We start from the raw sequence: 26,950 nt of genomic DNA on the forward strand, positions 1-26,950 counted from the left end.
GTGTTATCAAGTCAACACATTCCGGTAGTCCTGAAACAAGTGAGTTGTTAAGAGACTTCACTTCACATTATGAGACTGTCTCTTTTCAAAAGCAGCCCTCCATGAAGCTTGCTGAGAAAGCTGACCAAGACAAAGAAAGAAGAGACAGTGAATCCAAAATGGGTGAAAGTACATACAAAAGAACATCTTTCCTCATTGAGGGGGAAGATAAAAAAGTATTCAAGTTCAAAGCAGGGTTCTCCAAGGAGTCACTTGTGTCTTCCTCCACAGAGGATACTTTATTTCAACAAGAAGACAGCCCCAAGGTATACCCTTTGGTAAGTGTAACATGCCTTCACTCCTCCAAGGCTTGGATGTAGGGTTATATGCATGTTGTGGGGGTGGCGGAGGGGGTCACAGCAGAAAAAATTATTTTATTTTTTGAGGTAGAGTCTTACTTTGGCCCAAACTGACCTGGAACTCATTTTGTAGTCCCAGGCTGGCCTTGAACTCATAGTGATCCTTCTATCTCTGCCTCCCAAGTGTAGGGATTAAAAGAGTGAATCACCATACCTGGCTAGTGTAAGGTTTGGGAGCTACTAAGACCATACAAACCACTCTGAGGCAAAGATGAAGGCTTTTATTTTGGAAAAACACGCCAGGGCTGGCTCACTAGAGAGATGCACAGCCAACCTGAGTTTCCAGATAGTGCATTTTATAGGGCTCTTCAGTAGGGGAAGGTGAGGAAGGGAAAAGAACTCCTTTGTCCTTTACATTAGCCATTTCAAATAGCTAGGTGTGAGACCAGAACAGTGAGCAGGTGACTTATGAAATAAGGGAGCAAAAAACCATGACCTTGGGGCAAGGAAGGGATAATGGCTGGGCAGTTAGTTGAGGAATGTGGATAAGTCTTTGTCACCATCCTGCTGTGCTTGGTGACTCCATTTTGGGAGCCCGTCATGACCTAACATTCCAGCTTTTTGTTAATGATAAAGAGACAGTTAATTTTTTAAAATATTTTTATTTATTTATTTATTTAACAGAGAAAAGGGGGAGAGGGAAAGAGGGAGAATAGGCAAGCCAGGGCCTCTAGACACTGCAAACAAACTCCAGATGCATGCGCCCCCTTGTGCATCTGGCTAATGTGGGTCCTGGGAAATCAAACCTGGGTCCTTTGGCCTTGCAGGCAAACACCTTAGCCACTAAGCCATCCCTCCAGCCTGACAAAGTTAATTTTTTATGTCAACTGGGCAATGAGTTGTTATGGAAGAGGCTGAATAATGCAGTCAGGGAAGGTGTTGAGGAGGCAGTTTCATGGTGGCTAGAGGTGGCAGAGTGGTGAGATTGATAGTGAGCACCCTCCCTCAGCACCAGTGTTGCATGCAGTTATGGCTTAGTCCTGCGAGGCACAGACTTCTCTCGTATCATCCCTGTATTGAGTTGGCTTCCAGCAGTCATTGGTGACATCTGTTATAGAGAAGGTGAGGGAGATGGGCACCACACACCCTGTGAGAGGACAGAAGGAAGAATTAAGGAGCTTGTTACCCTTGTCAACAGCTATGACATCAAAATGCCAGGTGCAAGGGGAGCATGAGCACTCAGAGGTGAGGGACAGGGCTTAGGACAAGAGAGGAGGCAGAGGGCATCAGGGTATGCAAGAGTTGCATTTTGGGATGGGGGAAGAGTAGGAACATGAGGGAGTTTAAGTTTCAGACTGTCGCTTGGGGTGGTGGTGTACTATCCCTGGATGTGGTAGGATAAGAGCTAATGAGGGGGGAGCCCAAGGAATAGTTCTGATTCTGCCTAAGGCAAGTGGTAGGAGCTTGGGCCAGGGTAGGTGAAGTTCAGAAGTAATCAGGGACAGGCAGAGGCAGAAGGCATGAGTTAATGCTAGAGTTTAGTATTGTAAGCCAGTATCAGACAGGGGAGCCTATTAGTCTGAATCTTTGTTTATATTGTAATTATATTTTTCTTACTGGGTGATTAAGACCATGTAGACTGCCAGAATTAACTGTATATTTTGTAGGTCAATAATAGCACTGTAGGAGAGACTTAGGGACCTGTGAGGAGTTCTATGACTCTCAGCATTACCACCTGCTAAGATAAGTCAAGGCTGTGCTGAGCAAGTGACCCTCCCTGAGAAGCCTGGAAGACTGATTTTCCCCCAATGTGACTCTCCTGTTGCAAGTACACTGACTTGGAATTCATTTCCGGGTCTCTATATACTCTCTGATCAAGAAGACAGGTGACTTACCAGAGGCTAGAAGTTAGCAAGTGTCCCATCATCTCCTGTGGCCTTCTGACCTGGGAGCAGGAACCAAAATATTGGTTGTCCTTTTAACTCCAATGTGTCCAATTGACTTTGGCTTCTACATATGGTTATTACTCATTCAGAGAGACTGTACATATCTGATTAGCAAAACAGATACTGTTAGAGAATGACACATTCATTTAAAATCATTCTGTTTACTATTTAGGTTTAGTTGTCAGGTCACAGTATAAACTATATCCGAAACATAGAAAGCATACACGTTCCATCTTTTAAGTATCTGTCAGTTATAAGTATAGGCAGAGCATTTTAGTAGCCCTGAAAACATTTAACCAATTATTTTATCAACAACTTTAAGGCAATTGATTTGATATAGAAATTGTATGCCAGGGAAAGACAAGACAGTATAAAAACTTGGCATCTGTGTTTGAAAACAACTTTGGCTAGTCTGTATATCAATGTAAGTACCAATTACCCCTCAAACTGGAAGTAGAACAGCAATTTAAGGTTATTTTTCTAGGGCAGGAAACATGTCTTAAGTATCAATATCTCTATAAGCAATGAACTTTAAGATACCAGAAAAGTGACAATTAAATCAAATCTTGACTGATCATACATAGCTTAAGAATAAAATAAAACCTGGTCATTGCTGAGTTAAGCAAGCCCAATTTTAACATACATTAGAGACAATATGATAGAAACAAAGTAATTTCTTAAATAAGTACCTTTTACCATTGAACAATTTTAAGGCTTAACTAAAGAAATATTTATGACCAGACGTGGTGGCACATACCTTTAATCCCAGCATTTGGGAGGCAGAGGTAGGAAGAACGCCATGAGTTCGAGGCCACCCTGAGGCTACATAGTGAATTCCAGGTCAGTTTGGGCTAGAGTGAGACCCTGCCTGGAAAAAACAAACAAACAAACAAAAAAAAAAAAAAAAAAAAAAAGAGAGAGAGAGAGAGAGAAAGAAAAGAAAGGAGTATTTATGACTGTTACATGAAGTTTAGATAAATTATATTAGCATTGTTTGTACACAGTGGATTTTCCTAAGACATGGGGGGCTTCCTCAGATTAAAAAAAAATTTATTGTTTTATTTATTTATTAGAGATAGAGGAATGGAGGGAGAGAAAGAGACTGGGCATGCCAGGGTCTCTAGCCACTGCAAATGAACTCCAGATGTATGCACCATGATGTGAATCTGGCTAACATGGGACCTACAGAATCAAACCTGGGTCCTTAGGCTTCGCAGGCAAACACCTTAGCCAATAAGCAATCTCTCCAGTCCTTCCGCAGTTTTTCTAAGAATAATATCACAATAAGTCACTTTTTATAAGACTTGGATTATAGCCTCAGTGATAATCACCCAGCAAAACCAGCATGAATATGACAAGAACCATCTTAAAATTACAGAGTTTTGCTGGTTATGGGGGTACATGCCTTTAATCCCAGCCTTTAGGAGACAAAGATAGGAGGATCACTGTGAGTTTGAGGCTACCCTGAAACTATGTAGCGAATTCCAGGTCAGCCTGAGCTTGAGTGAGACCCTACCTCAAAAAACAAAACAAAACAAAACAAAAAATCTGCTAACAGACTTGAAAATAAGCATGAAATCTGTATTATGTAATAACATTTTTGGCTTAAATTTGAAAACATGAAAAAATTTATAATTTATAAAGCTTATCAGAATTGGGATTTTTTTTTTCAAATTTTGATTAACAACTTCCATGATTATAAAAAATATCCCATGGTAATACCCTTCCTCCTCCTACCTTCCCCTTTGAGACTTCAGTCTCCATCATATCCTCCCCATCTCTATCATTCTCTCTTTTATTTTGATGTCATGATCTTTTCCTCCTCTTATGATGGATGGTCTTGTGTAGGTTGTGTTGGGCACTGTGAGATCATGGATATCCAGGCCATTTTGTGTCTGGGGGAGGGTTATTTTTTATATAATATATATGCATATTTTATGAGGAGATTTAGCACTTTTAAAAGCTAAATAAGATGTCCACCAATCTGTAAGTCAGTTTCTGAAGTTAATTCAGCTATGTCTTTTTTGTTGTTGTTGTTATTGTTTTGTTTGTTTGTTTGTTTATTCAAGGTAGGGTCTTGCTCTAGCCCAGGCTGACCTGGAGTTCTCTATGTAGTCTCAGGGTGGTCTCGAACTCACAGTGATCCCTCTACCTCTGCCTTTCGAGTGCTGAGATTAAAAGCGTGTGCCACCACTCCCGGCTTAATTCAGCTATATCTAACATACCTAAAGAATAGAGGAACTGGACTATACTATCATGATCTAATGAAAAAGGAAAGAAAGAAAAAGAAAAAGAAAAACGAATCGACAAGTCTCATGGAAAAGAGAGGGATGGGCATGCCAGGGCCACTTGCCACGGCAAACAATTTCCAAATGTGTGCTCCACTCTCTGCATCTGGCTTTGTAACTAAACATCTTTGACTGCTGAGCATTTTTTTTTTAATTTCCTCCAAATAAATTTTATAGAATAAATTCCAAATGTACATAAAATTTCATGACACAACCTATAACTATTCAAATCTTAACCAACTCTATAATTCTGTCTTTGGTACTTTGGTAAGCTTGTTCAATAATTAGGTAAGTTAAATTTGAAGTTTTAAGATTGATTGTGGAGGAATTGAGGAATTACATCTTAAATCATAACATAACTTTGTTTAGAATTTTAAAAATATATTTGAGAGAGAGGAAGAGGCAGAGAGAGAGGGAGAGAATGGGCGCATCAGGGCCTCCAGCCACTGCAAATGAACTCCAGATGCATGTGCCCCTTTGTGCATCTAACTTAGTGTGTCCTAGAGAATCAAACCGGGATCCTTTGGCTTTGCAGGCAAACGCCTTAGCCACTAAGCCATCTCTCCAGCCCTCGAATTGTTTTTTTTTTTTTTTTTTTTTTTTTTACTGTTCACCATGAAGTAAATAGTTTTTAAATGTGTGACAGATAAATATTAATGAGTCAATTTTAACCTTAAGATTTAGTTGAAAGGTTGACAAATAGAAGAATTTAGCTAATTTGGTTGGATACTCTAAATTCAGCCTTTCATAATCATTATTATGACCAGATTAACATCAGTAAATTCTAGTTTTAAGTTTACAGCCTGAATACCATAATAACCAGCTACCAGCCAGGGCTTTCCTTTGTTAGTCTGATGTAAATCCTAGGCTAAAAGTCATTTTATATCTCAAGAAGTCTGTAATCTGATCCAGTACTTTGTTTTAAACCTTCTATTTAAGCTTACTCATACCTTCATCTACATACTTTTACTCTACAATCTATGTCACCACTCTAACAGTCCTGTAATAATCTTTTTTTCACCAAACATTTGCAATATTTAAAGTTTTCCTCCTGTTTACCTTTTTTAGTCAGTTCATTTTATAACTACCAATAAAAAACTTTCATTGTCCTTACCATAAGACTTTTAATAAAAGGCCTTTGAAATAACTTCCTTACAAAGAGTAGATCCGATTTGATGTATACTATTTATCCAGAATAAACATTGAGATTTTATCATTTACTGATTTTGGAACTTTGTTTCCTATACCTTTCCTGCAACACATTTTTTTGAAAAAATATGAAAACAGATTTGAACATTATTAGAAATTTTAGAATTTTTTTTTACAAATTCAATATCAAGTACTTCTAAATTTAAGAATAAATTTTGAGGTTGTTGTTTGTTAGTAGTTTCATAGAGGCATAGAAAGATAAAGTAAACGTAACAAATTTAATTACAAATTTCTTATAAGAAGTCCTCATCTGTTCACAGCGATTTGGTATTCACCCATCATCATGCTGGGGCCAGGATCCTGAGATTCCCTGTGCTTGCAGACCCCTGGCTCTGCAAGGCAGAGAAGCTAAGAAAGCCATTTAAAAAAAAATTATTTATTTGAGAGAGAGAAAGAGGCAGAGAGAGAGAAAGAGAGAGAGAGAGACAGAGAGAATGGACACACCAGGGCCTCCAGCCACTGCAAATGAACTCCAGGTGCATGCAACCCCTTGTGCAGCTGGCTTACATGGGTCCTGGAGAATTGAACTAGGATCCTTTTTGGCTTTGCAGACAAACACCTTAACCACTAAGCCATCTCTTCAGCCCCCATGTTTTTTTCTTCCTAAATTTCAGGGAGAGTTTTGGACTTTCCTCAGGGGTACAAGGCAGCTTTCTGATCCTGCCATTTTACAACTCTTTAAGAGTAGGAGAATCTTGCAATTTTTTTTGCCTATGATCTTAATTACTTTTAGTGTTCCTTTTGGGGGTCACTTAACAGTAACAATTGGCTATGTCATCTAGTACAGTGGGCTTGGTAGAGAACATCCCCCACAGTGAAATGGCACTGCTCAGAACAGAAATCATTCCTTAGGTCTATGAGCCACATACATTCAATACACACACACATTCATTTCAAGTGCACTTTTTTTTTTTTTTAATAGTTTTTGAGGCAAGGCCTCACTGTAGCTCAGGCTGACCTGGAAATCACTATGTAGTCTCAGGGTGGCCAAGAACTCATGGTAATCCCCCTACCTCTGCCTCCCGAGTGCTGGGATTAAAGGTGTGCGCCACCACGCCCAGCTTCAAGTGCACTTTTCACATAGACTCTAGACAACCATTTTCCTTTCACACATTCATTTATTTATCAGAAGCTATTCATTCCCATTTTAAATTTCTATTCTACTTAACAACTCTGGAGACCAAAATCAAACCTTGTTACCAGGCAGGGGATCAGGAGAGGCTGAGGGAGCTGGAGGAGCCAGACGAGCTTTGAGGTGAGGTCATCTATGGTGTCCGAGTCAAAAGCGGAGGGTGAGGATGAGTATGGGGGAGGGGCTGAATGAGAGCGCACTCCTGGGACCTGGGCCAGAAGGACCTGGTGAGAAGAGCAGGTAGAGCAGAGAGAAGGCTGGGCATGCAGCGTGAAAACATTTTGAATACAAAGTATTTCAGACCACCGGTCTGTATGTTGGCAGAAGTTTTCTAAATAGTGATAATTTGGAAATCAAAAGTACCATTCTCAGGCCATTTGGACCCAGTGTCCAGCTTATATTGTGGCCAGGCAGAGTCGCAGAGAAAGATAAGATATCGCCCAAGAGTTGTAGAGGCTTTAAGTTCTTAAGGAGACAGGGAAAGAGCAAAACAAGGATGAGAGAAACGAACCAGAGCTTAAGCTGGGTTTTCATAGAGCACCAATGTGACCTCCTGGCCCCGTTAGGGTGAACGGCGTCTGCAGCTCCCATGTGGGCAGAGGCCGTACAGGTTGCAGCTGTCGGCGTTTCAGTCTGGGCGAGGCGGGCGACTGTGCTCGTGGTGGCGAAAGCAGCTGGCTGTGGAAGACGAGAGCTCAGGAGGAGGGGAGAGGAGGGAGAGGGGTGTCCTGGGATGGTGCAACGGAACCAAAAGGCTCCCCTTAGGGCATGGTAGACCAGAGAGCAAGAGGCCGAGAGTGTGTCTTTCTTGAGACCTGGGGTTAGGGCCCCAAAGTGGCCTAGGGGTGTAGCCTGGCATGCTGGCACAGCTTCTATGAGGAGGGATTAAACCCAAGAGCAGGCCAACCCAAGAGGGACACTTACCAAGAAGGAGGGAGGAAACGGAGAAGGGAAGAGCGAGGCTGACTTGTGGTGGGTGTGAAAGCCGGTATCAGGCAGAGATGGTCCGAAGCCTTCAGAGGGTCAGTGGCAGCTCAGTGGTCTGGTCAGGGGAAAGGAGGACTGGCCACCCAAGAGGGCCACCAGAAGCCTCCTATCCAAGTCAGGGCACCAGATATAAGGTTCGGGAGTGACCAAAACCATGCAGACCACCCTGTGGCAAAGATGAAAGCTTTTATTTGGGAAAAACAAGCTGCCAGGACTGACTCAAGAGCGGAGCACAGCCAACCTGAGCTTCCAGATAGTAGCTTTATAGGGCTCTTCAGTTGGGGAAAGGTGCGGAAGGGAAAAGAGAACTCCTTTGTTCTTTACATTAGCCATTTCAAATAGCTAGGGTGTGAGCCCAGAACACTGAGACTGAAAGGCCCAAGAATTCAGAAGCCCAGAAATACTATCACGCTCCAAAGGGCGCTTAAGCGGGCCCCTGCATACCTCAAACTCCAGGCTTTACTCTCTGTTGGAAGCAAGTAAAGAATCCCTCTTCTCATTGTATCAGAGCCCACTCCTAATATAAAACTAGGTAAAAAGGGCATGAGATAGCCCTCAAGGATGGGAAATGAGTAATGAAGTGAACCACTTATTTGGTTTCTGTAAATAGCCTGCACCAGAAGCCTTAGTAGCCCGCACCATAAGACGTAGTAGCCTGCCTCAGACCACCAAGGTCATAGGAGACTGATACCACACTCTGCTACCCCCACCCAAGGACCTGTGCAAATGCTGACCGCCAAGGTCATAGGAGATGACTGGTCCACAAGGGGCTTGAACAAATTAAACTAATTGGCTTAGAAACTATGGGGTGGCACAAACTGACTGGCTCGCACCCTGCGGGCTCCTGATATTAAAAAAATGATTGGTCTAATGCACAGGCTTTGTTAGAAACCCTATAAAAACTGTCCCGTTCCTGCATTCGGGGCTCTGCAGTCCTCTACCCCTGTGTGGTGTATGACTGTGGGCCCCAGCGCGCTTGGAATAAAATCCTCTTGCAGTTTGCATCAAGATCGCTTCTCGTGAGTGATTTGGGGTGTCGCCATATCCGGGCAGAGTGTGGGGTCCCCACGTTGGGGTTCCTTCAAGACAAGGAGGAAGGAAATCATGACCTGGGGGCATTTTTAGGCCAGGAAGGGATATGGCTGGGCGTTTCTTGAGGAATGTGGATAAGTCTCTGTTATCATCCTGCTGTCCTTGGTGACTCCTTTTGGGAGTCTATTCCAACCTAACACCTAGAAAGATTTCGTGTGTGTGTGTGTGTGTGTGTGTGTGTGTGTGTGTGTGTGTGTGTTTGATAGAGAAAGGGACAGAGACAGAGTCAGAAAGAGAATAGGCATGCCAGGGCCTTCTGCCACTGCAAACGAACTCCAGATACATGCAACACGTTGTGTTTCTGGCTTTATGTGAGTACTGAGGAATCAAACCCAGACCCTCAGGCTTTGCAGGCAAGTACCTTTAACCTCTGAGCCATTTTTCCAGCCCAGAAAGATTTTTGTTGTTGTTTTTATGAGCCAAGGTCTCAGTGTAACCTAGGCTAAATCTGAAATTCACTCTGTAACCCCAGGCTGGCCTGGAACTCATGGTGATCTTCCTACCTCAACCTCCCTAGTGTTGGGATTAAATGTGTGGGCCTTGGCACTTGGCAGAAAATACTTTTCAAACAAATACTTGCCAGGCGTGGTAGTGCACGCCTTTAATCCCAGCACTTGGGAGGCAGAGGTAGGAGGTATCACCATGAGTTTGAGGCCACCCTGAGACTACATAGTGAATTCCAGGTCGGCCTGAGCTAGAGTGAGACCCTACCTCTAAAAATAAAAACAAACAAACAAACAAAAAACAAATACTTTTTAGACAAACTATGTATGTTTTTTTTTCTTTTTTCTTATTAACAACTTTCATGATTATAAAAAATATCCCATGGTAATACCCCCTCCCCCACTTTCCCCTTTGAAACTCCATTCTCCATAATATCCCCTCCTCATAGACAAATATGTTTTTAAACGTCCTGTCAAGAGCTCTAGCAGGACATATGTAATAAGACATGAACTTGGATGCTACATCTGGGTTCAATAGTGTTGCTCAGCAGGCAGGAAATTCCCGACATAGTTAGACTATTGCATAGGGGGCTAGTTTATGTAGGAGATTCAGTCCTTTCTTCCCCTCTCCTTTTTCTACTTTTTTCTTCTCCTTTCCTATCCTCTCCCTCCCCTCTTCCCTTTTCCTTCTCTGTCTCTCTTCCCATCTTCTTTTCTCCTTCTGTCTTAGACAGTAACATTTCTCCTTTATTCCCTTAATTTTTTTTTTTTTTTTAACAAGGCTGGTTCTCACCCTAGCCCAGGCTGACCTCTGGAACGCACACTGTAGCCTACACTGGCCTTGGACTCATAGTGATTCTTCTACCTCTGTCTCCCAAGTACTGGCATTAAACATGTGTACCACCACCCTTTCTTACCTCTCCTCTTTTGCCTTAATTTGGTGGATACTTTTAAAGAGCTCTCCAAACTCTGGTCAGAAAGTGACAGGCATGTCAGAAGTAGAGGCCCTGTGCCAAGAAAGCTTCCGGCCGTCTCCAGAAATTTGCCTTGGCTGACAACATTCCAGGGAGGCACCATCTGCATACCATAAAAATATTATTTACCCAGGAAGGAAAAAGAGGGCTTTTTTTCTTCCCCTATCCTCCATCTGCTACTTTCTAAAAATTGTTCCTAAGATTTGTCCCTATCAAGTCATGCCTTTGGAAGATTGATAGCATATAAAGTACTCAACAGTTCCAAACCAGAGTATGTGGAACTTGATAAATGCTCAGAACTGGATGATGGTCGTGATAGTGGCAATACTGAAGTGATGTCCAGTGGGAAACACAGGCAACCCAAGTCTCCTTGACCTGCTCCCTGTGCGGGGAAATGACAGGCTCTGTTCGTAGTTGTCGCTGTTGAGTCTGAGGGAAAGGATACTGGAGTTTCAGGGCCCACAAAGACTTCTGTCAGCTTAGCCAGCTAACAGGCACTCAGGCAAGAACTCAGTAAGAATACAGAGTCTGTAAGACTATTTGGATTGGACCAGAGCTACTCCCCAAGCCTAGGTTTCCTGCTAGCTGTCTCATTGTAGGACCAAAACCTCTAGATCTTTGCAAGTTTCCTTAGCTTTGAGGGGTACTTCTTTCTTTGTTTTCTTTTCTCCTTTATTCTTTTTTTTTCCTCTTGAGAATGAGAAATTCTCCTTTCTAGCCTTCTTTCTCTTAGGGATACTAGGATTAGAGAAGTCCTCTACAGCTTCTGGCTTTTATGTAGAACCTGGGGATCTGAATCAGGGTACTCAGAATTGCACAAAAAGTGCTTTATCCACTGTGCCATCTCCCGGGAGATAGCCATGATTTTCATAACAAATTCAAACAACACAGAAGTGTTTGAAGGCAAAGATTCCTATACCCACATGCACTTGCATGTGCATCTGGCCTACATGGGCTCTAGGGAATTGAACCTGGGTCTTTAGGCTTCACAGGCAAGTGCCTTAGCTGCTAAGCCATCTCTCCTGCCCAAGTGTTTTATTTGTTTGTTGTTTTTTTAATTTTAATTTTATTTTATTTAAGAGAGAAATAGAGGCAAATACGGAGAAAGAGAGAGAGAGAGAGAATGGCGCACTAGGGCCTTCAGCCACTGTAAATGAATTCCGGATACATGTGCCACCTTGTGCATGTAGTTTACATGGGTCCTGGGGAATCAAACCTAGGTCCTTTGGCTTCACAGGTAAATGCCCTAACTGCTAAGCCATATCTCCAGCCCTTTTTTTAATGGATCATATTTTCAGTGCCATATCTAATAATCATAAGGGCTTTCTTCTATGCTTTTTAAATATTTTTGTTTACTTTTTAATTATTTGAGAGCAACAGAGAGAGAGAGAGAAAGAGGCAGATACAGAGAGAGAATGGGCATGCCAGGGCTTAACCGCTAAGCCATCTCTCCAGCCCTTTCTTTTTGTTTTTGAGGTAGGGTCTTGCTCTACACCAGGCTGACCTGGAATTCACTATGTCATCTCAGGGTAGCCTCAAACTCACAGCAGTCCTCCTACCTCTGCCTTCACCACTGGGTGTGTACTGGTGAGTTCTGGGATTAAAGGCATGCACCACCACACCTGGCCCAAGTTTTTTTTTTTCAAGGTAGGATCTCACTCTAGCCCAGGCTGACCTAGAATTCATTCTTTAGCTCAAGGCTGGCCTCAAACAGCAGTCTTCCTACATCTGCCTCCCCAGTTCTGGGATTAAAGGTGTGTGCCACCATGCCCTGCCCAAGTTGTGTGTGTGTGTGTGTGTGTGTGTGTGTGTGTGTGTGTGTGTGTGTTTTGAGACAAGGTTTTCCTATATAGTTCAAGCTAGCCTCAAACTTACCATTCTCTCAACTCAGCATCCTGAGCTCTGGAATTATAGGCATGTGCAACCACACCAGTGTGCTTTGTTTTTTGGGTTGTATGTGTATGTGTGTGTTTTTTATTTATTTATGAGAAAGAGCTGGGTGTGGTGACACACTCCTTTAATCCCATCATTCAGGAGGATCGCCATGAGTTTGAGGCCACCCTGAGACTACATAGTGAATTCCAGGTCAGCCTGGGCTAGAGTGAAACCCTACCTGTAAAAGCCAAAAAAACCAAAAAACAAAAACAGAGAGAGAGAGAGAAACAGAGCATATGGGCATGTTGTAGTGGTTTAATTCAGGTGTCCCCCATAAACTTAGGTGTTCTGAGTGCTAGGTTCCCAGCTGATGGAGATTTGGGAATGAATGCCTCTTGGAGGCGGTGTATTGTTGGGGGCTGGTTTATAGGTCTTATAGCCAGTTTCCCTTTACCAGTGTTAAGCATATTCTCCTATTGCTATTGTCTACCTTATGTTGGCCAGGGGGTGATGTCCACCTCTGCTCATGTCATTGTGTTCCCTGCCATCATGGAGTGTCCCCTTGAGTCTGTAAGCCACAATAAGCCCCCCCTTTTTTTTCCCAAAAGCTGCTCTTGGTCGGGTGATTCCTGTCAGCAATGTGAACCTGACTGCAACAGTAATGTTGGTACTGACAGTGGCATTGCTACTAGACCCTTGACTGTGTGGCTTTGCCTTTTGGAGCTGATTTTCAAGAGAAATGTGGAAGGATTTGAAACCTGACCTAAGAGACTCCTTTCAGTGCTGTCAGTACAGCTTGATGGACTATTCTGGTCAGAGTTGCAAGACCTGATGCAGTAAGAACTAAGGAATGTGAGGTTTGGCTTGTGAGGGTGAGAAAGAGCTTTGCCTGGACCAGGCTAGAAGCAGTTTGTGTGAGAGGCTTGCTGTTATGGCTGTGTCCTGAGAAGTTGAGTAGAGTTGCTTTGCAAAGAAATGGACTGGTGTGAGCAGAGGGATATGGCACAGAAAGAAACCTTTAGGCCCAAATTGCTGCTTGTTCAGCTGCTATTGTATGAGTGATTATAACCTTTGAGATTGGGCCAGCTGACGTGCACTGGGGCAACAAAAAGAATGTAGATTCTTTTGAAGGGGACTGAGTGTTCAAGGAGTGCCCTGTTCTTTAAAGTCTGCTTTATTCCCCCATGGATTAACAAATTGGCACTTGGTATTGTAGAGTATAAGAAATGCAGGAAAGAGAGGGTCATTGAATTTGCAATGCAGTCTTGTGTTTTGGAAATGGCCATGGGCAGTGTGAAGCAGATTTGCTGTATACCTGCATGGAGACCTGATGGAGCCGTGAGGATGGACCTTGGGTTGCAGTGGAGACCCGGTGGAGATGCCGGGACCATGGGATGACTGCTAAGGAAAGCTGCCAGCCCCAGTGAAGTTTTCCAGAGAGTAACCTAGCTGCAAAGGCAGAACTGGAACTCCAGAGACTTGTTGCTGGTTAGAATTATTGGACTTAGAGATATGTCACTGACTAGAATTGTTGGATTTGTAGCTACAGAGTTTGGTATTTGCCCTGTGTTGCAGTCAGGTTCACATTGCTGGTAGAAATTACCCAACCAAGAGGAGCTTGTGGGAAAAAAAGAGATTTATTTTGGCTTACAGGCTTGAGAGGAAGCTCCACAAGGGCAGGGGGAAACGATGGCATGAGCAGAGGGTGGACATCACCCCCTGCCAACATTAGGTGGACAATAGCAACAGGGGAGTGGGCCAAACACTACATGGGGAAACTGGCTATAACACCCATAAGCCCGCCCCCAAGAATATACTGCCTCCAGGAGGCCTTAATTTACAATTGCCATCAGCTGGGGAACCTAACATACAGAATACCTAAGTTTATGGGGGGGCACCTGAATCAAACCACCACACCCTGTTTGAATCTTGTATTGGTTGAATATTTCTTTGCTATACCCAATGCCATCTTTTGTAGTGGGAATGTTTATTCTGTGCTGTTGTGGGTTTTTGGGGGGAATTTTTGATATTATGGCTCAGTTAAAAGATCTTGATCTGCCGGGTGTGGTGGCGCACGCCTTTAATCCCAGCATTTGGGGGGCAGAGGTAGGAGGATTGCTGTGAGTTCGAGGCCACCCTGAGACTCCATAGTGAATTCCAGGTCAGCCTGGGCTAGAGTGAGACCTTACCTTGAAAAAAAAAAAAATCTTGGTCTATGCTGATTATGAATATCACTGGAATTGATAAAAACTGGGGGGACTTTTAAGTTTTTTAAAACATTTTATTTTTATTTATTTATTTGAAAGCCACAGAGAGAGAAAGGCAGAGAGAAAGAGAGAGAGAGAATGGGCGCGCCAAGGCTTCCAGCCACTGCAAACCAACTCCAGACGCATGCACCCCCTTGTGCATCTGGCTAACATGGGTCCTGGGGAATTGAGCCTCAAACCGGGGTCCTTAGGCTTCATTGGCAAGCGCTTGACCGCTAAGCCATCTCTCCAGCCCAGACTTTTAAAGCTGGATGGATGCATTGCATTTTATATCATGTATGGTTGTCAGTTTATGGCGGACAGGGTCGGGATGTGGTGGTTTGATTCGGGTATGCCCCATAAGCTTAGATGTTCTGAATGTTAGGTTTCCAGCTGATAGAGATTTGGAATTAGTGCCTCCTGGAGGGAGTATATTGTTGGGGGTGGGCTTATGGGGGTTATAGGCAGTTTCCCCATGCCGGTATTCGGCACACTCCTTTGTTGCTATTGTCCACCTACTGTTGGCCAGGGGGTGATGTCCATCCTCTGCTCATGCCATCATTTTCCCTGCCATTGTGGAGTGTCCCCTTGAGTCTATAAGCCAAAATAAACCCTTTTTTCACGAAAGCTGCTCTGGTTGAGTGATTTCTGCCAGCAATGCAAACCTTACTGCAACACATGCCAAGGCCTCCTACCACTGTAATGAACTCCAGACACATGTGCCACTTTGTTCTTTACTTGGGTACTGGGGATTCAAACCTGGGTTCGCATTGCAGTTACTTTGTCATTTCTGGGACAAACATCTGCCCAGAAGCAGCTTGGGGGAGGAAAGGGTTTATTTCAGGCTTCCAGATTCCAGGGAAAACTTCATCAGTGATAGAGAAAACTGGCTCACTTCAGCATCCACAGCAGAGAGAAACCAACCAACAGCAGCAAGCACCAACAGCCAGAGCTCCATCTGCTTCTTGCCACACACCTAGAAGGGCTGGACTCCAAGATCCACTCCCAGTAGTACAACCTCCAGAAGACTTCCGGAGACTTAACTGAAAACTTAGTTAAACATACCTCAGATCTGGGTGTGGTGGCGCACACCTTTAATCTCAGCACTCAGGAGGCAGAGGTAGGAGGATCGCCATGAGTTCAAGGCCACCCTGAGACTACATAGTGAATTTCAGGTCAGCCTGGTGTAGAGTGAGACACTACCTCAAAAAACCAAAAATAAGCTGGGTGTGGTAGCGCACACCTTTAATCTCAGCACTCAGGAGGCAGAGGTAGGAGGATTGCCATAAGTTCGAGGCCACCCTGAGACTCCATAGTGAATTCCAGGTCAGCCTGGGCTAGAGTGAGACCCTACCTCGAAAAACCAAAAAAAAAAAAATAAAATAAAAAAATAAAACAAAATAACTCAGGTGGCTAGATATGGTGGCTCACACCTTTAATCCTAGCACTTAGAAGAATTGCTGTGAGTTCAAGGCCAGCCTGGGCTAGGGTGAGGCCCTATCTTGAAAACAACAACAAACTACCTCAGGCCTAGGGGATTTGCATTCACACACAAACCACCACAGCTGGCAAGTACCTTGAACCACTGATCTATTTCCCAGTCCCACTTTCTCTGTTTGTTTTTGTTTTTTGAGGAAGGGTTTCACTCTAGTTCAGGCTAATCTAAAATAATTCACTATGGAGTCTCATGGTGGCCTTGAACTCATGGCAATCCTCCTACCTCTGCCTCCTGAGTGTTGGGATTAAAGGCCTACGCCACCAAGCCTGGCTTCTTTTTTTCTTTTTTTATTTTAAATTATTTATTTATTTACACAGAGAGAAAGACAGATAGAGGGAGAGAGAGAGAATGGGCACGCCAGGGCTTCCAGCCACTGCAAACAAACTCCAGACGCGTGCACCCCCTTGTGCATCTGGCTAACGTGGGTCCTGGGGAACCGAGCCTCGAACTGGGGTCCTTAGGCTTCACAGGCAAGCGCTTAACCGCTAAGCCATCTCTCCAGCCCTTCTTTTTCTTTTTAGGTAGGCTCTCACACTCACAAAAGATGCCACAAGCGAAATGTTCACCTGGCTCTCGTGTCCATATCTTCCTCCTCATTTTAGGTCCAGTGGCCAGCAGAACTCAGTGCTCCTGGTAACCAGGCGTAATCATGGATTCATTACACCAGGAAGCAGAGGTAGCACATACTTATGAGCAGGAATCAAAAATATCAAATATAGGGCTGGAGAGATGGCTTAGCAGTTAAGCCATTTGCCTGCAAAGGAGCCTGGTTCAATTCCCCAGGTCCCACGTAAGCCAGATGTTCAAGGGGGCACATGCATCTGGAGTTTGTTTGCAGTGGCTGGAAGCCCTGGCACACCCGTTCTTTCCCTTGCTGTCTCACTCCCTCTCCCTCTCTCTCTTCCTCTTTCTCTCCCTCAAGTAAATAAATAAATAAAATATATTAAAAAAAAAAATCACATGTTGGCACATGCCTTTAATCCCAGCACTTGGGAGGTAGAGGTAGGAGGATCACTGTGAGTTCGAGGCCAGCCTGAATCTATATAGTGAATTCCAGGTCAGCCTGGACTAGAGTGAGACCCTACCTCAAAAACAAAAACTCAAATATAATGGCCAGGCATGGTGGCACACACCTTTAACCCCAGCACTCAGGAGGTAGAGATAGGAGGATCACTGAGTTCACGGCCACCTTGAGACTTCATAGCAAATTTCAGGTTAGCTGAAAAATAGCCAGGCATGGTGGCGCGTGCCTTTAATCCCAGCACTAGGGAGGCAGAAGTAAAAGATTGCCAGATTGCCATGAGTTAGAGGCCACCCTGAGTCTACATAATGAATTCCAGGTCAGCCTAGGTTAAAGTGAGACCAAAATAAATAAATTAATTAAATAAATAAATAAATAAATAAGAATAAAAGACAAATATAGCAATATCTAGCTTTATTTTTCATATCATCAAGTTTAAGAAAATACATAAATGGCAGAGGTAGCTTCCACACTGTGATCAGTTGCTGAGGATGTTAGAACTGATGTGAAATGTGATTAACCCTCTGTTATGTCATGAATTGTGCATGCTGCGTGAGTGTGGCAGTATTTCCCCTGCCCCACCATATGAAGCTAGCCCAGTTACAACCCTGAAAGAGCATTATTTTCTTTTCCTTTCTTTTATTTCTGCCCTCCCCCTCTCTTTGTTTATTTCTTTTTGAGACTGGGTGTCATGTATTCCTGGCTGGTCCCAAACTCAGTATGTAGCCCAACAAAGATGACCTTGAACTCTTTTTTATTGTTGTTTTGTTTTGTTTTTCAAGGTAGGGTCTCACTCTTGCCCGGGCTTACCTGGAATTCACTATGTAGTCTCAGGGTGGCCTCGAACTCATGGTGATCCTCCTACCTCTGCCCTCCCAACTGCTGGGATTAAAGGCGTGCGCCACCACGCCCAGCAGCCTTCAACTCTTGGTCCTCCTCTTCCTATCTCCCAAGTGCTGGGATTATAGGCATGAACCATCATGCTCAGCTGGAATGTTTCCTTTTTATAACTAATGTTAAAATGGCAAAATAAAATTTCAAGATGAATAAGATGATCCTTTTAGGATTAGCAAGTTTCCAAAAGAACAATTTCATTTGCATAAATTGGCTTTTAAGAACCAGCCAAATATTAAGTAATTCTGTTCCTAGAAATTGCAACTTGAAACAATTATGATTCCATAATTCTACCACTCACACCCACACAATCAGAGTTCTAAATAGAAATATAAATCAAAGGGAATGAGCAGATGGAACCAGGAGAGGATGGAGAATGAAGTCTAGGAGAGAAGCTGCCACATTACCTGCTGTGTCTGTCCTGTGAAGACATTTCTAGTGTATCCACTTGACTTTATCAATGTTCAGCCATAGAACAGGAGCTTGCTGAGTTTTGTTTATATATTCTGATATAATTCACTGGTTTTCAGCAATCACCATTGTTGTCAACACTGCATTTGATTAATGGGGCATAATTTTCTTAATAGTCCTGACTTTTTGGAGCAGTTGCAGGCTTACAGAAACAGTGAGCTAACAGTACAGCGAGATTCCATGTATTCCTTTGTGTCTTCCTGTTCTTTTTCCAGTTTCCCTTTTTATTAATGTCATACACTAGTGTGGTTATTTGTTGGGTTTGATAAACCAATGTTAATACTTTCTAATTAACAACTTTACATTAGCTGCCACTGTATGTTGTACCTTCCACGTGCTTTGGCAAGTGTGTGCATGTCCTCCAAGACAGCCTCCCTGAGGACAGATTCTACCTAAACCCCTGTGCCTCACCTGGCCAATCTCCTGCCTCCTGAACCCTGGCAGCCACCAATCTTATTTTACTGTCTCCAAAGTTTTGTCCTTTCCAGAATGTTTTTGTTTTGTATTTCACGAATTTATTTTGGCTGTATTTCTGAAAGCGTGGAAGTTGTGTTGGTTTTTAAAAAATTATTTATAAAGAGAGAGAAAAAGACACACCAGGGCCTCTAGCCACTGTAAACAACTCCAGATGCATGTGGGTACTGGGGAATCAAACCTGGGTCCTTAGGCTTCTCAGGCAAGTGCCTTAACCACTGAGCCATCTCTCCAGCCCCTATATTGGGTTTTGTTTTTGTTTTAAGGCAGGGTCTCACTGTAGCCCAGGCTGTCTTTAAACTCAGGGTGATCCTCCTGTCTCAGCCTGCTGAGTTCTGGGATTAGCGCTATGCAGTACCATGCCTGGCTGGAAGTTTTAATTCTGAAAGAATATTGTCTCTCTCTATCCTTTGGTGTTGTTTTTATGGTGTTAGGGATTGTGTTGGATCATTGAGTGATTCTCCTAACCTTTTAAAATTTTATTTATTATTATTATGGTTGTTGTTGGTTTTTCTGAGGTAGGGTCTTGCTCTATCTTAGGCTGACTTGGAATTCACTATGTAGTCTCAGGGTGGCCTCGAACTCATGGCAATCCTCTTAAGTTTAGGCCCAGCTGAGGGAAAAACTCTCCCACAACTGGATGTTCCCAAGTGGTCAGAGAGCCTGCCCTCCCCTTGCAAAGGTATTTATGACCTTATGGTGGGCTGTCTTCTGGCTCAGGTGAACCAGAGGGACAGCTAGTTGGTTAGGGCTAGGGGCTGTCTCAGGAAGAGGTTAGCCCTGGCACCAAGTTCCAGGGACTGAACATGATCAACCACAATGTTTAAATCCTATGAAAGACCTCCTTCCCACAAGGGGTCCTGACTGTGGAAAAACAGGTCTAGGGAACTATACAAGAAAAAAAAGTCAAAAGCAGGGCATGGTGGTGCATACCTTTAATCCCAGCAGAGGTAGGAGGATTTCTGTGAGTTTGTGGCTACCCTGGGACTACATAGTGAACTTCAGGTCAGCCTGAACTAGAGTGAGACCCTACCTGGGGGTGGGGGGGGGGGCAGTCAGATCATCTTGGATTTTTAATAAGTGCAAATTTTCCTGCATTTTTCACCTTCAGGGGTCCAATCACCCTAACTCTGCCCCTCTCTCATCATCATATTAATTTCTTACTATTATTGATGAAGGACTCAGGAACCAGATGGACACCATGACAGGCTTCAGAGTCCTCAGTAGGCCTAAGTTTGTTTCCTGGCAAGATCTAAGTTTTTTTTATCTTCTGGTAAGGGTGGGTTTAACAGTTACTGGAAACTGATTATACCATACGTTCCTGGAGTCATAGATAAATTCAATTCCCCTAGCTCCAGTCTGCCAACTTTGCCCGCCAAAATCCCAAGCCAACCAGAAGAGTACACTGTTTAAATCAACCAATTATTTACCCATCCCCTTATTCTATGTTCAAATCCCTAAAAAACCCTACCCTCCCGCTACTCTGGGCTCTTGTACGGACCCACTGCATTGGTGAAGTCAAGAGACCGAGCTTAAGCCTGACATAAAGCTCCTTGCCCTTGCATACCTGTTTGGTTCTTCTTGGTGGTCACTGGGGGTGCTGAGAACTGGGCATAACAGTTGATACCAAGTGAGGCTTGGATCCTGAGCAATGGAAGAATAGGAAGGTGCTTCTATTTTAGTTAAGGAGTAAAGAAAGAAAAGTTAAAGAGTTTTCTTTCCATTATTCATTTATTTATTGTTTGTTTGTTTGAGGTAGGGATTTGCTCTAACCCAGGCTGACCTGGAACTCACTCTATAATCCAGGCTGCTTTTGAACTCACTGTGATCCTCCTACATCAGCCCTCCTGCTGCTCCTTTAACTTTGTTTGAGGTCATTCTAGCCCAGGGTGGTTTGCAACTGTCTCAAATTCATGACATTCCACCTAGTTCAGCCTGAGTGCTGGGATTAAAAGCAGATGCCACCCTTTAATTTTTTTGGATTCTACTTTAAAAAATACATTAAAAAATTTTCCACTATCATCATTTAGAGGTACAGCCATATCACTGGGTAACTTTTACCACCATCCAACTACAGAACTACATTCATTTGCAAAAGCAAAACTCAACTCTCATTAAACTGTAACTCCACATCTCTTCCTCCCAGTTCTTGGCATATGCCAGTGTCTTTTTGTTGTTGTTGTTGTTGGTTTGTTTGTTTGTTTGTTTGTTTTTGTTTTTCAGAGTAGGGTCTCGCTCTAGCCCAGGCTGACCTGGAATTAGTCTCAGGGTGGCCTCCTATCTCTGCCTCCCAAATGCTGGGATTAAAGGTGTACGCCACCACACCCGGTTTGTCCTACAGTTTTGAAATCAATGTATAGGCTCTTTTGATTAGGACGTCTTCCAGATCCTCCATATCACAGCATGTTATTAGAAGCATTTATTTTTAGGCCTGCAAAGCCTAACAACCCAGGTTTATTGTCTAGTACCCATGTAAAGCCAGATTCACAAGGTGATACATGCATCTGGAGTTCATTTGCAGCAGCTAGAGGTCCTGGTGCACCCATTCATTCTCTCTGTCCTTTTTCTATCTCTCTCTGCTTGCAAATCAATGAATAAAAATAATAATAGGAAAAGAAGCCTGGTGTGGTGGTGCATACCTTTAATCCCAGCACTGACTCGGGAGGCAGAGGTAGGAGGATGGTCCGTAACTTCGAGGCCACCGAGAGACTATGTGGTGAATTCCAGTTCAGCCTGGGCTAGAGTGAGACCCTACCTTAAAAAAAACAAAAACAAAAACAAAACTGGAATTCCTGGCTGGGTGTGTTGGCACATGCTTTTAATCCCAGCACTGGGATGCAGAAATAAGAGTGAATTCCAGGTCAGCCTGGGCAGGAGGGAGACCCTACGTCAAAACAAATAAGCAAACAAACAAAAAAGGATTTCCTGGGGCTGGAGAGAATGCTTAAGTGGTTAAGGTGCTTGCCTGCAAAAGGTAAGGTCTCGGGCTGGAGAGATGGTTTAGCGGTTAAGCGCTTGCCTGTGAAGCCTAAGAACCCCGGTTCGAGGCTCGATTCTCCAGGACCTACGTTAGCCAGATGCACAAGGGGGCGCACGCGTCTGGAATTCGTCTGCAGTGGCTGGAGGCCCTGGCGCGCCCATTCTTTCTCTCTCTCCCTCTCTGTCTCTTTCTCTGTCTGTCGCTCTCAAATAAATAAATAAAAATAAACCAAAAAAAAAAAAAAGGTAAGGTCTCTCTTTCAATTCCCCAGTACTCATGTAAGCCAGATGTACAAGGTAGCACATAAGTCTGAAGTTCATTTGCAGTGGCTAGAGACCCTAGTATGCCCATTATCTATCTACCCATATTCATCTGTCTTTTTTTTTTTTTTTTGGTTTTTCGAGATAGGGTCTTACTGTAGCTCAGGCTGACTTGGAATTCCCTATGTAGTCTCAGGGTAGCTTCAAATTCACAGTGGTCCTCCTGAGTGCTAGGATTAAAAAAAGCATGTACCACCACATCTGGCTATTTATTTTATTTATTTATTTATATTTTTTATTGTCAACTTCCATAATTGTAAACAATATCCCATGGTAATTCCCTTCCTCCCCCCACTTCCCCTTTGAAACTCCACTCTCCATCATATCCCCTCCCCCTCTCAATCAGTCTCTCTTTTATTTATTTTTATTTATTTATTTATTTGGTTTTTCCAGGTAGGGTCTCACTCTAGCTCAGGCTGACCTGGAATTCACTATGTAGTCTCAGGTGGCCTCGAACTCACAGTGATCCTCCTACCTCTGCCTCCTGAATGCTGGGATTAAAGGCATGCACCACCACACCCGGCTGTCTTTTATTTTGATATCATGATCTTTTCTTCCTGTTATGATGGACTTGTTTAGGTAGTGTCAGGCACTGTGAGGTCATGGATATCCAGGCCATTTTGTGTCTAGAGGAGCGTGTTGTAAGGAGTCCTACCCTTCCTTTGGCTCTTACGTTCTTTCTGCCACCTCTTCTGCAAAGGACCCTGAGTCATGGAAGGTGTGATTGAGATACTTCAGTGGTAAGTAATCCTGTCACTTCTTCTCAGCACCATGGTGCCTTTTGAGGCATTCCAAGGTCACTGCCATCTGAAAAGAGAAGTTTCTCTAACCACAAGTGAGAGTAGGATTAACATATGGGTATGAACATTAAGAGAAGTCTTACTGATCAGTTTGGTGAGCATACTATATACATTTCTGGCTATTTATTTATTTGAGTCAGGCATAGGCAGAGGTAGGAGGATCACCATGAGTTCAAGGCCAGCCTGAGACTACAAAGTGAATTCTAGGTCTGCCTGGGCTAGCCCGAGACTCTACCTTGAAAAATCAAAACTAAATAAATTTTTCTTAGAGGAATTCCTAAACAGTTTCTCTTCATGAAATTGTTGGTGGTGGTGTGGCATTTTCTTCAAAGCCTGGGGCCAGTAGCATGGGAGCCACAGTTCTGGGCTCAACACTGCAGTGTCTCTAGGCCTTGCTATGTATCCATTGTCTTTCAGACCATGACCTGGTCATTTGGATGGAACAGCTCCCTTCCTGTGTACTACATCCGGGACGAGAGCCACCGAGTCCTTCTGTATGTCTGTGCTCACACCGCTGTCATCTACAATGTCTTCAGGAACACCCAGTACCACCTTCAGGTATGCAGGTTTTGTCTTCCAGTGAGCAAAAGATAGCTTTGTTTTGTTTTCGAGACAGAGTCTCACTATTGTAGCCCAGGGTGGCCTCAAACTTGACATTTTCCTGCTGTAGCCTCCCCGGTGCTCCGATTATAGGCATGTGCCAGGCCTGGCTGGAAAAAGATGACTTCAACTTGCCTTGCCTTGAGAATTCTGCTTGGGATCTCAAGGCTGACTTCTGGGCATCGCTATCATGCTTACCTGCCTCTCCTTTTCCCACCTTTGGAAACGTGTGTTACTAGCAGGGTGTGGCAGCACACGCCTTTAATCCCAGCCCTTGGGAGCTTGTTTGGAGGTTGTAGCAGGGGAGCGCAGCTGCTTGTATACTCCTGACCGAAGACCAGTCCTCCTGTATTCGGGGAAGGTTGTCCTCTTCGACTGAGCACGCAGCTTTGGGAGGGAGGCACGTGGAGCAGTGAGGGAGGAAGGTGACACCCGCCTGGCCAGCCAGATCAGCCGAATCAACCCTGGTGATCAATGGGGTGACAGATGTTGCAGGTAGATCACCCTCACAGCCAATCCCAGCATTTGGGAGGCAGAGATAGGAGGATTGCCTTGAGTTCAAGGCTACCCTGAGACTGGTGAATTCCAGGTCAGTCTGGGCTAGAGCAAAACCCTACTTTGAAAAACAAAAACAAAAACAAAAACAAAAAAAAAAAGAAAAGAAAGAAACTTGTGTTATTGTTCACTGTCTTATTCTAATGAATTTATTGTCAGCAGTTGATACTAATTTTATTATAGGAGTTTGAAATCTCTGAAAAAAATTTTTTTTTTACATTTTACATTTTTGCAAGAATGCGGCAGAGTAGATAATGTCTGTACAGAACCAAGTGAAACAGCTGTTCACCAGGGACTCAGATCCATGGGCACTTAAAACTCCCTTATAACTGTGCCCAGAAGTGGGTGTTAGGGTCTGGAGAGATAGCTTAATGGTTAAGGTGATTGCCTGTGAAGCCTAAGGACCCATGTTTGACTCTCCAGATACCTTTGTACAGACGTACAAAGGTGAGGCAAGTGCAAGGCAGCACATGCCCACTAGATGGTACAAGCATCTGGAGTTGGTTTGCAGTGGCTGAGGCCCTGGTGTGCCACTTCTGTACCTCTCCTCTCTCTCTAAAAAGCAAAAAGAGGGTGTTAGTACACCTATAACAGAAGAGAAAACCAAGACGCAGGCACTTTAAATGATGGACCCAGACTCCACTGGTGTATGGTGACTCTCCGTTTTGTGACTTGGAAGCATTCAGGGGCCAGTGGTCCCCCTGTCCCTTCTTTCCTTCAGCAACATTCATCATTTCACCCTTCCTGCCCCTCCCTGGGTTCCTCCAGGCCTGCCCTCCTCACATCCCTTTGCTTCCTCCATTCCCAACATTCAGACCCCTCTCCAGTGAGCTGTTTCTCAGAGTCTGACATTCCACTACTAACTTGAGTGTTACCTCTTTGTGAATGTGTGTTGTCACGGGACCTTCCTTAGTCAATGCCTAGACCAAAGCACCCCAGTGTTGAGCAGGCACCCAGTCAGTGCTCAACATTGCGCTTGGAATCCAAAATAGGTAGGTCCCACCTAAGGAATTTATTTTCTAGAAGGGCAGAAACACATTTGCAAATACCAGCAAACACTTCTCTCTAAAGTGGGGTTGAGCATGTTGCACTAAGAACAGGTGTGGCAGCAGAGAGGCGAAGTGGCTGAGATGGGCAGGCAGCTCAGACAGAGGGAGAGTGCCCGGCACGAGTCCAGCCTCGCTAGGTCAGCAGCTGGCAATGGCTCTGCTCATTCATTTGTGCCATCTGTATCTGTCCTAACCATTGAGCTCCAGGTGTGTGTCTACAGCCATCAACAAGACTGATCTGGTCCCTGTCCTCATGGAGCTTTCCATGTAGAGTCAGGCCTTAAGCCAGGGAACTGAGAGATGACCACAAATGGACCCAGTGTTGGAATACATGAATGTGCTCTAAGAGAGAAGCCTGCTGTACATCTGGGTGGGCAGGGACCAAAGAAGTCTTATTTCTGCTGGGACCTGAAGGATGAGAAAATGAGCCAGTAGGTAGTGTGGGGAAGAGCCTTCCAGACAGAAGAGCTCCAATTTTTCAAGCCTAGTGTGTGAAGCCTAGAAGGAAAGCCAGCGTGGCTAGTACAGAGGGAGGGAGGAAGAAGGGAACGAAATGGGACCATGTCTCAGCACAGAGTGTTGCCATTTCATGTGTATGTTTCTGAGAGATGCCTTCGTTGTGTGGGGAAAAGTGGTCAAGACTGAGTAAGAGACTGATGTGTTGCAGAGCTATTATTAGTGATCTGAAGTGAACGGTGTTCGAAGTAGATGAGGTCAGCAGGGTGGTCAAGGGGTAGGGGTAGGTAGACCTCAAGTACTTACCTCTCCTCCTGGGTTCACCACTATTCCTTTGGTGAGTACTGCTATTCATTGTTCAGGCCTCCCCACCCCTTGCCAGGTGAAGTCTCACTCTAGCTCAGGTTGACCTGGAATTCATTGTTCTCAGGGTGGACTTGAACTCACGATGATCCTCCTACCTCTGCCTCCCAAGTGCTGGGATTAAAGACGTGTGCCATCATGCCTGGTTTGAGAAGCACCTGCCAGGGAGATGGAGATCCTCCCCCATCTCCCCACCCAAGCCCCCGCCACTCCAAGACCTAAAGGAATTACTTTCCAGGCAGGTGAACATTAAAGGAAGCTTAGATGCCTCTGTGGGCCCAGCCTTTCTTGAGGGTGCCTACAGCTGGGCCACCTATTGTTTCAAAGTGCTTCTCTTTGTCTCTGTAGGGCCACCCTAACATCATCTCCTGCCTGTGTGTCAGTGAAGACAGGCGGTGGATCGCCACGGCAGACAAAGGGCCAGACTGTCTGATAATCATATGGGACTCCTTCACAGGGTAGGCCTCGTATCTTCACTTCTTTCCCACCTCATTTCTGCAGGTATCTGGCACCTGGCCAAGCAAAGAATGAATAACGCTGGTACGTACCAACTTCGTTTGTTGGTGGCCCAGAGCAGACTGGGCTAAAGGAGATGCCACATCTGTAACTTACAATAAGAAACCTTGGGCTGGAGAGATGGCTTAGTGGTTAAGACGCTTGCCTGCAAAGCCAAAGGACCCAGATTTGATTCCCCAGGACCCATGTAAGCTAGATGCACGAGGTAGTACATGTGTCTGGAGTTTGTTTGCAATGGCTGGAGGCCCTGGCGCGACCATTTTCTTATCTGCCTCTCTCTCTCTCAAATAAATAAAAAAAAATATTTTTTAGAAAAGGAAAGAAACCTTATGTACATATTTTCTAATCCTGGTTGCTTCTTCATGAAAGTTCTCAATGGTCACCTCAAAAGGCTGTGACACCATGTGTCCTCTTCTTCCTGAA

At 44.2% G+C, this 26,950-nt stretch overlaps 1 protein-coding gene across 1 annotated transcript; it reads left to right on the forward strand.

Annotated features, from left to right (window-relative positions):
* Positions 1–26,601, forward strand: Cfap251 (cilia and flagella associated protein 251). Its single transcript, XM_045132228.1, has 3 exons — positions 1–317; positions 23,406–23,546; positions 26,360–26,601. Exons 1-3 carry the CDS (start codon positions 102–104, stop codon positions 26,471–26,473), a joined length of 471 nt encoding a protein of 156 aa, XP_044988163.1. The 5' UTR covers positions 1–101; the 3' UTR covers positions 26,474–26,601.
* The last annotated feature ends 349 nt before the right edge of the window (positions 26,602–26,950 follow it).

This window comes from Jaculus jaculus, chromosome 13, assembly GCF_020740685.1.
Source record: "Jaculus jaculus isolate mJacJac1 chromosome 13, mJacJac1.mat.Y.cur, whole genome shotgun sequence".
Lineage (NCBI taxonomy): Eukaryota > Metazoa > Chordata > Mammalia > Rodentia > Dipodidae > Jaculus > Jaculus jaculus.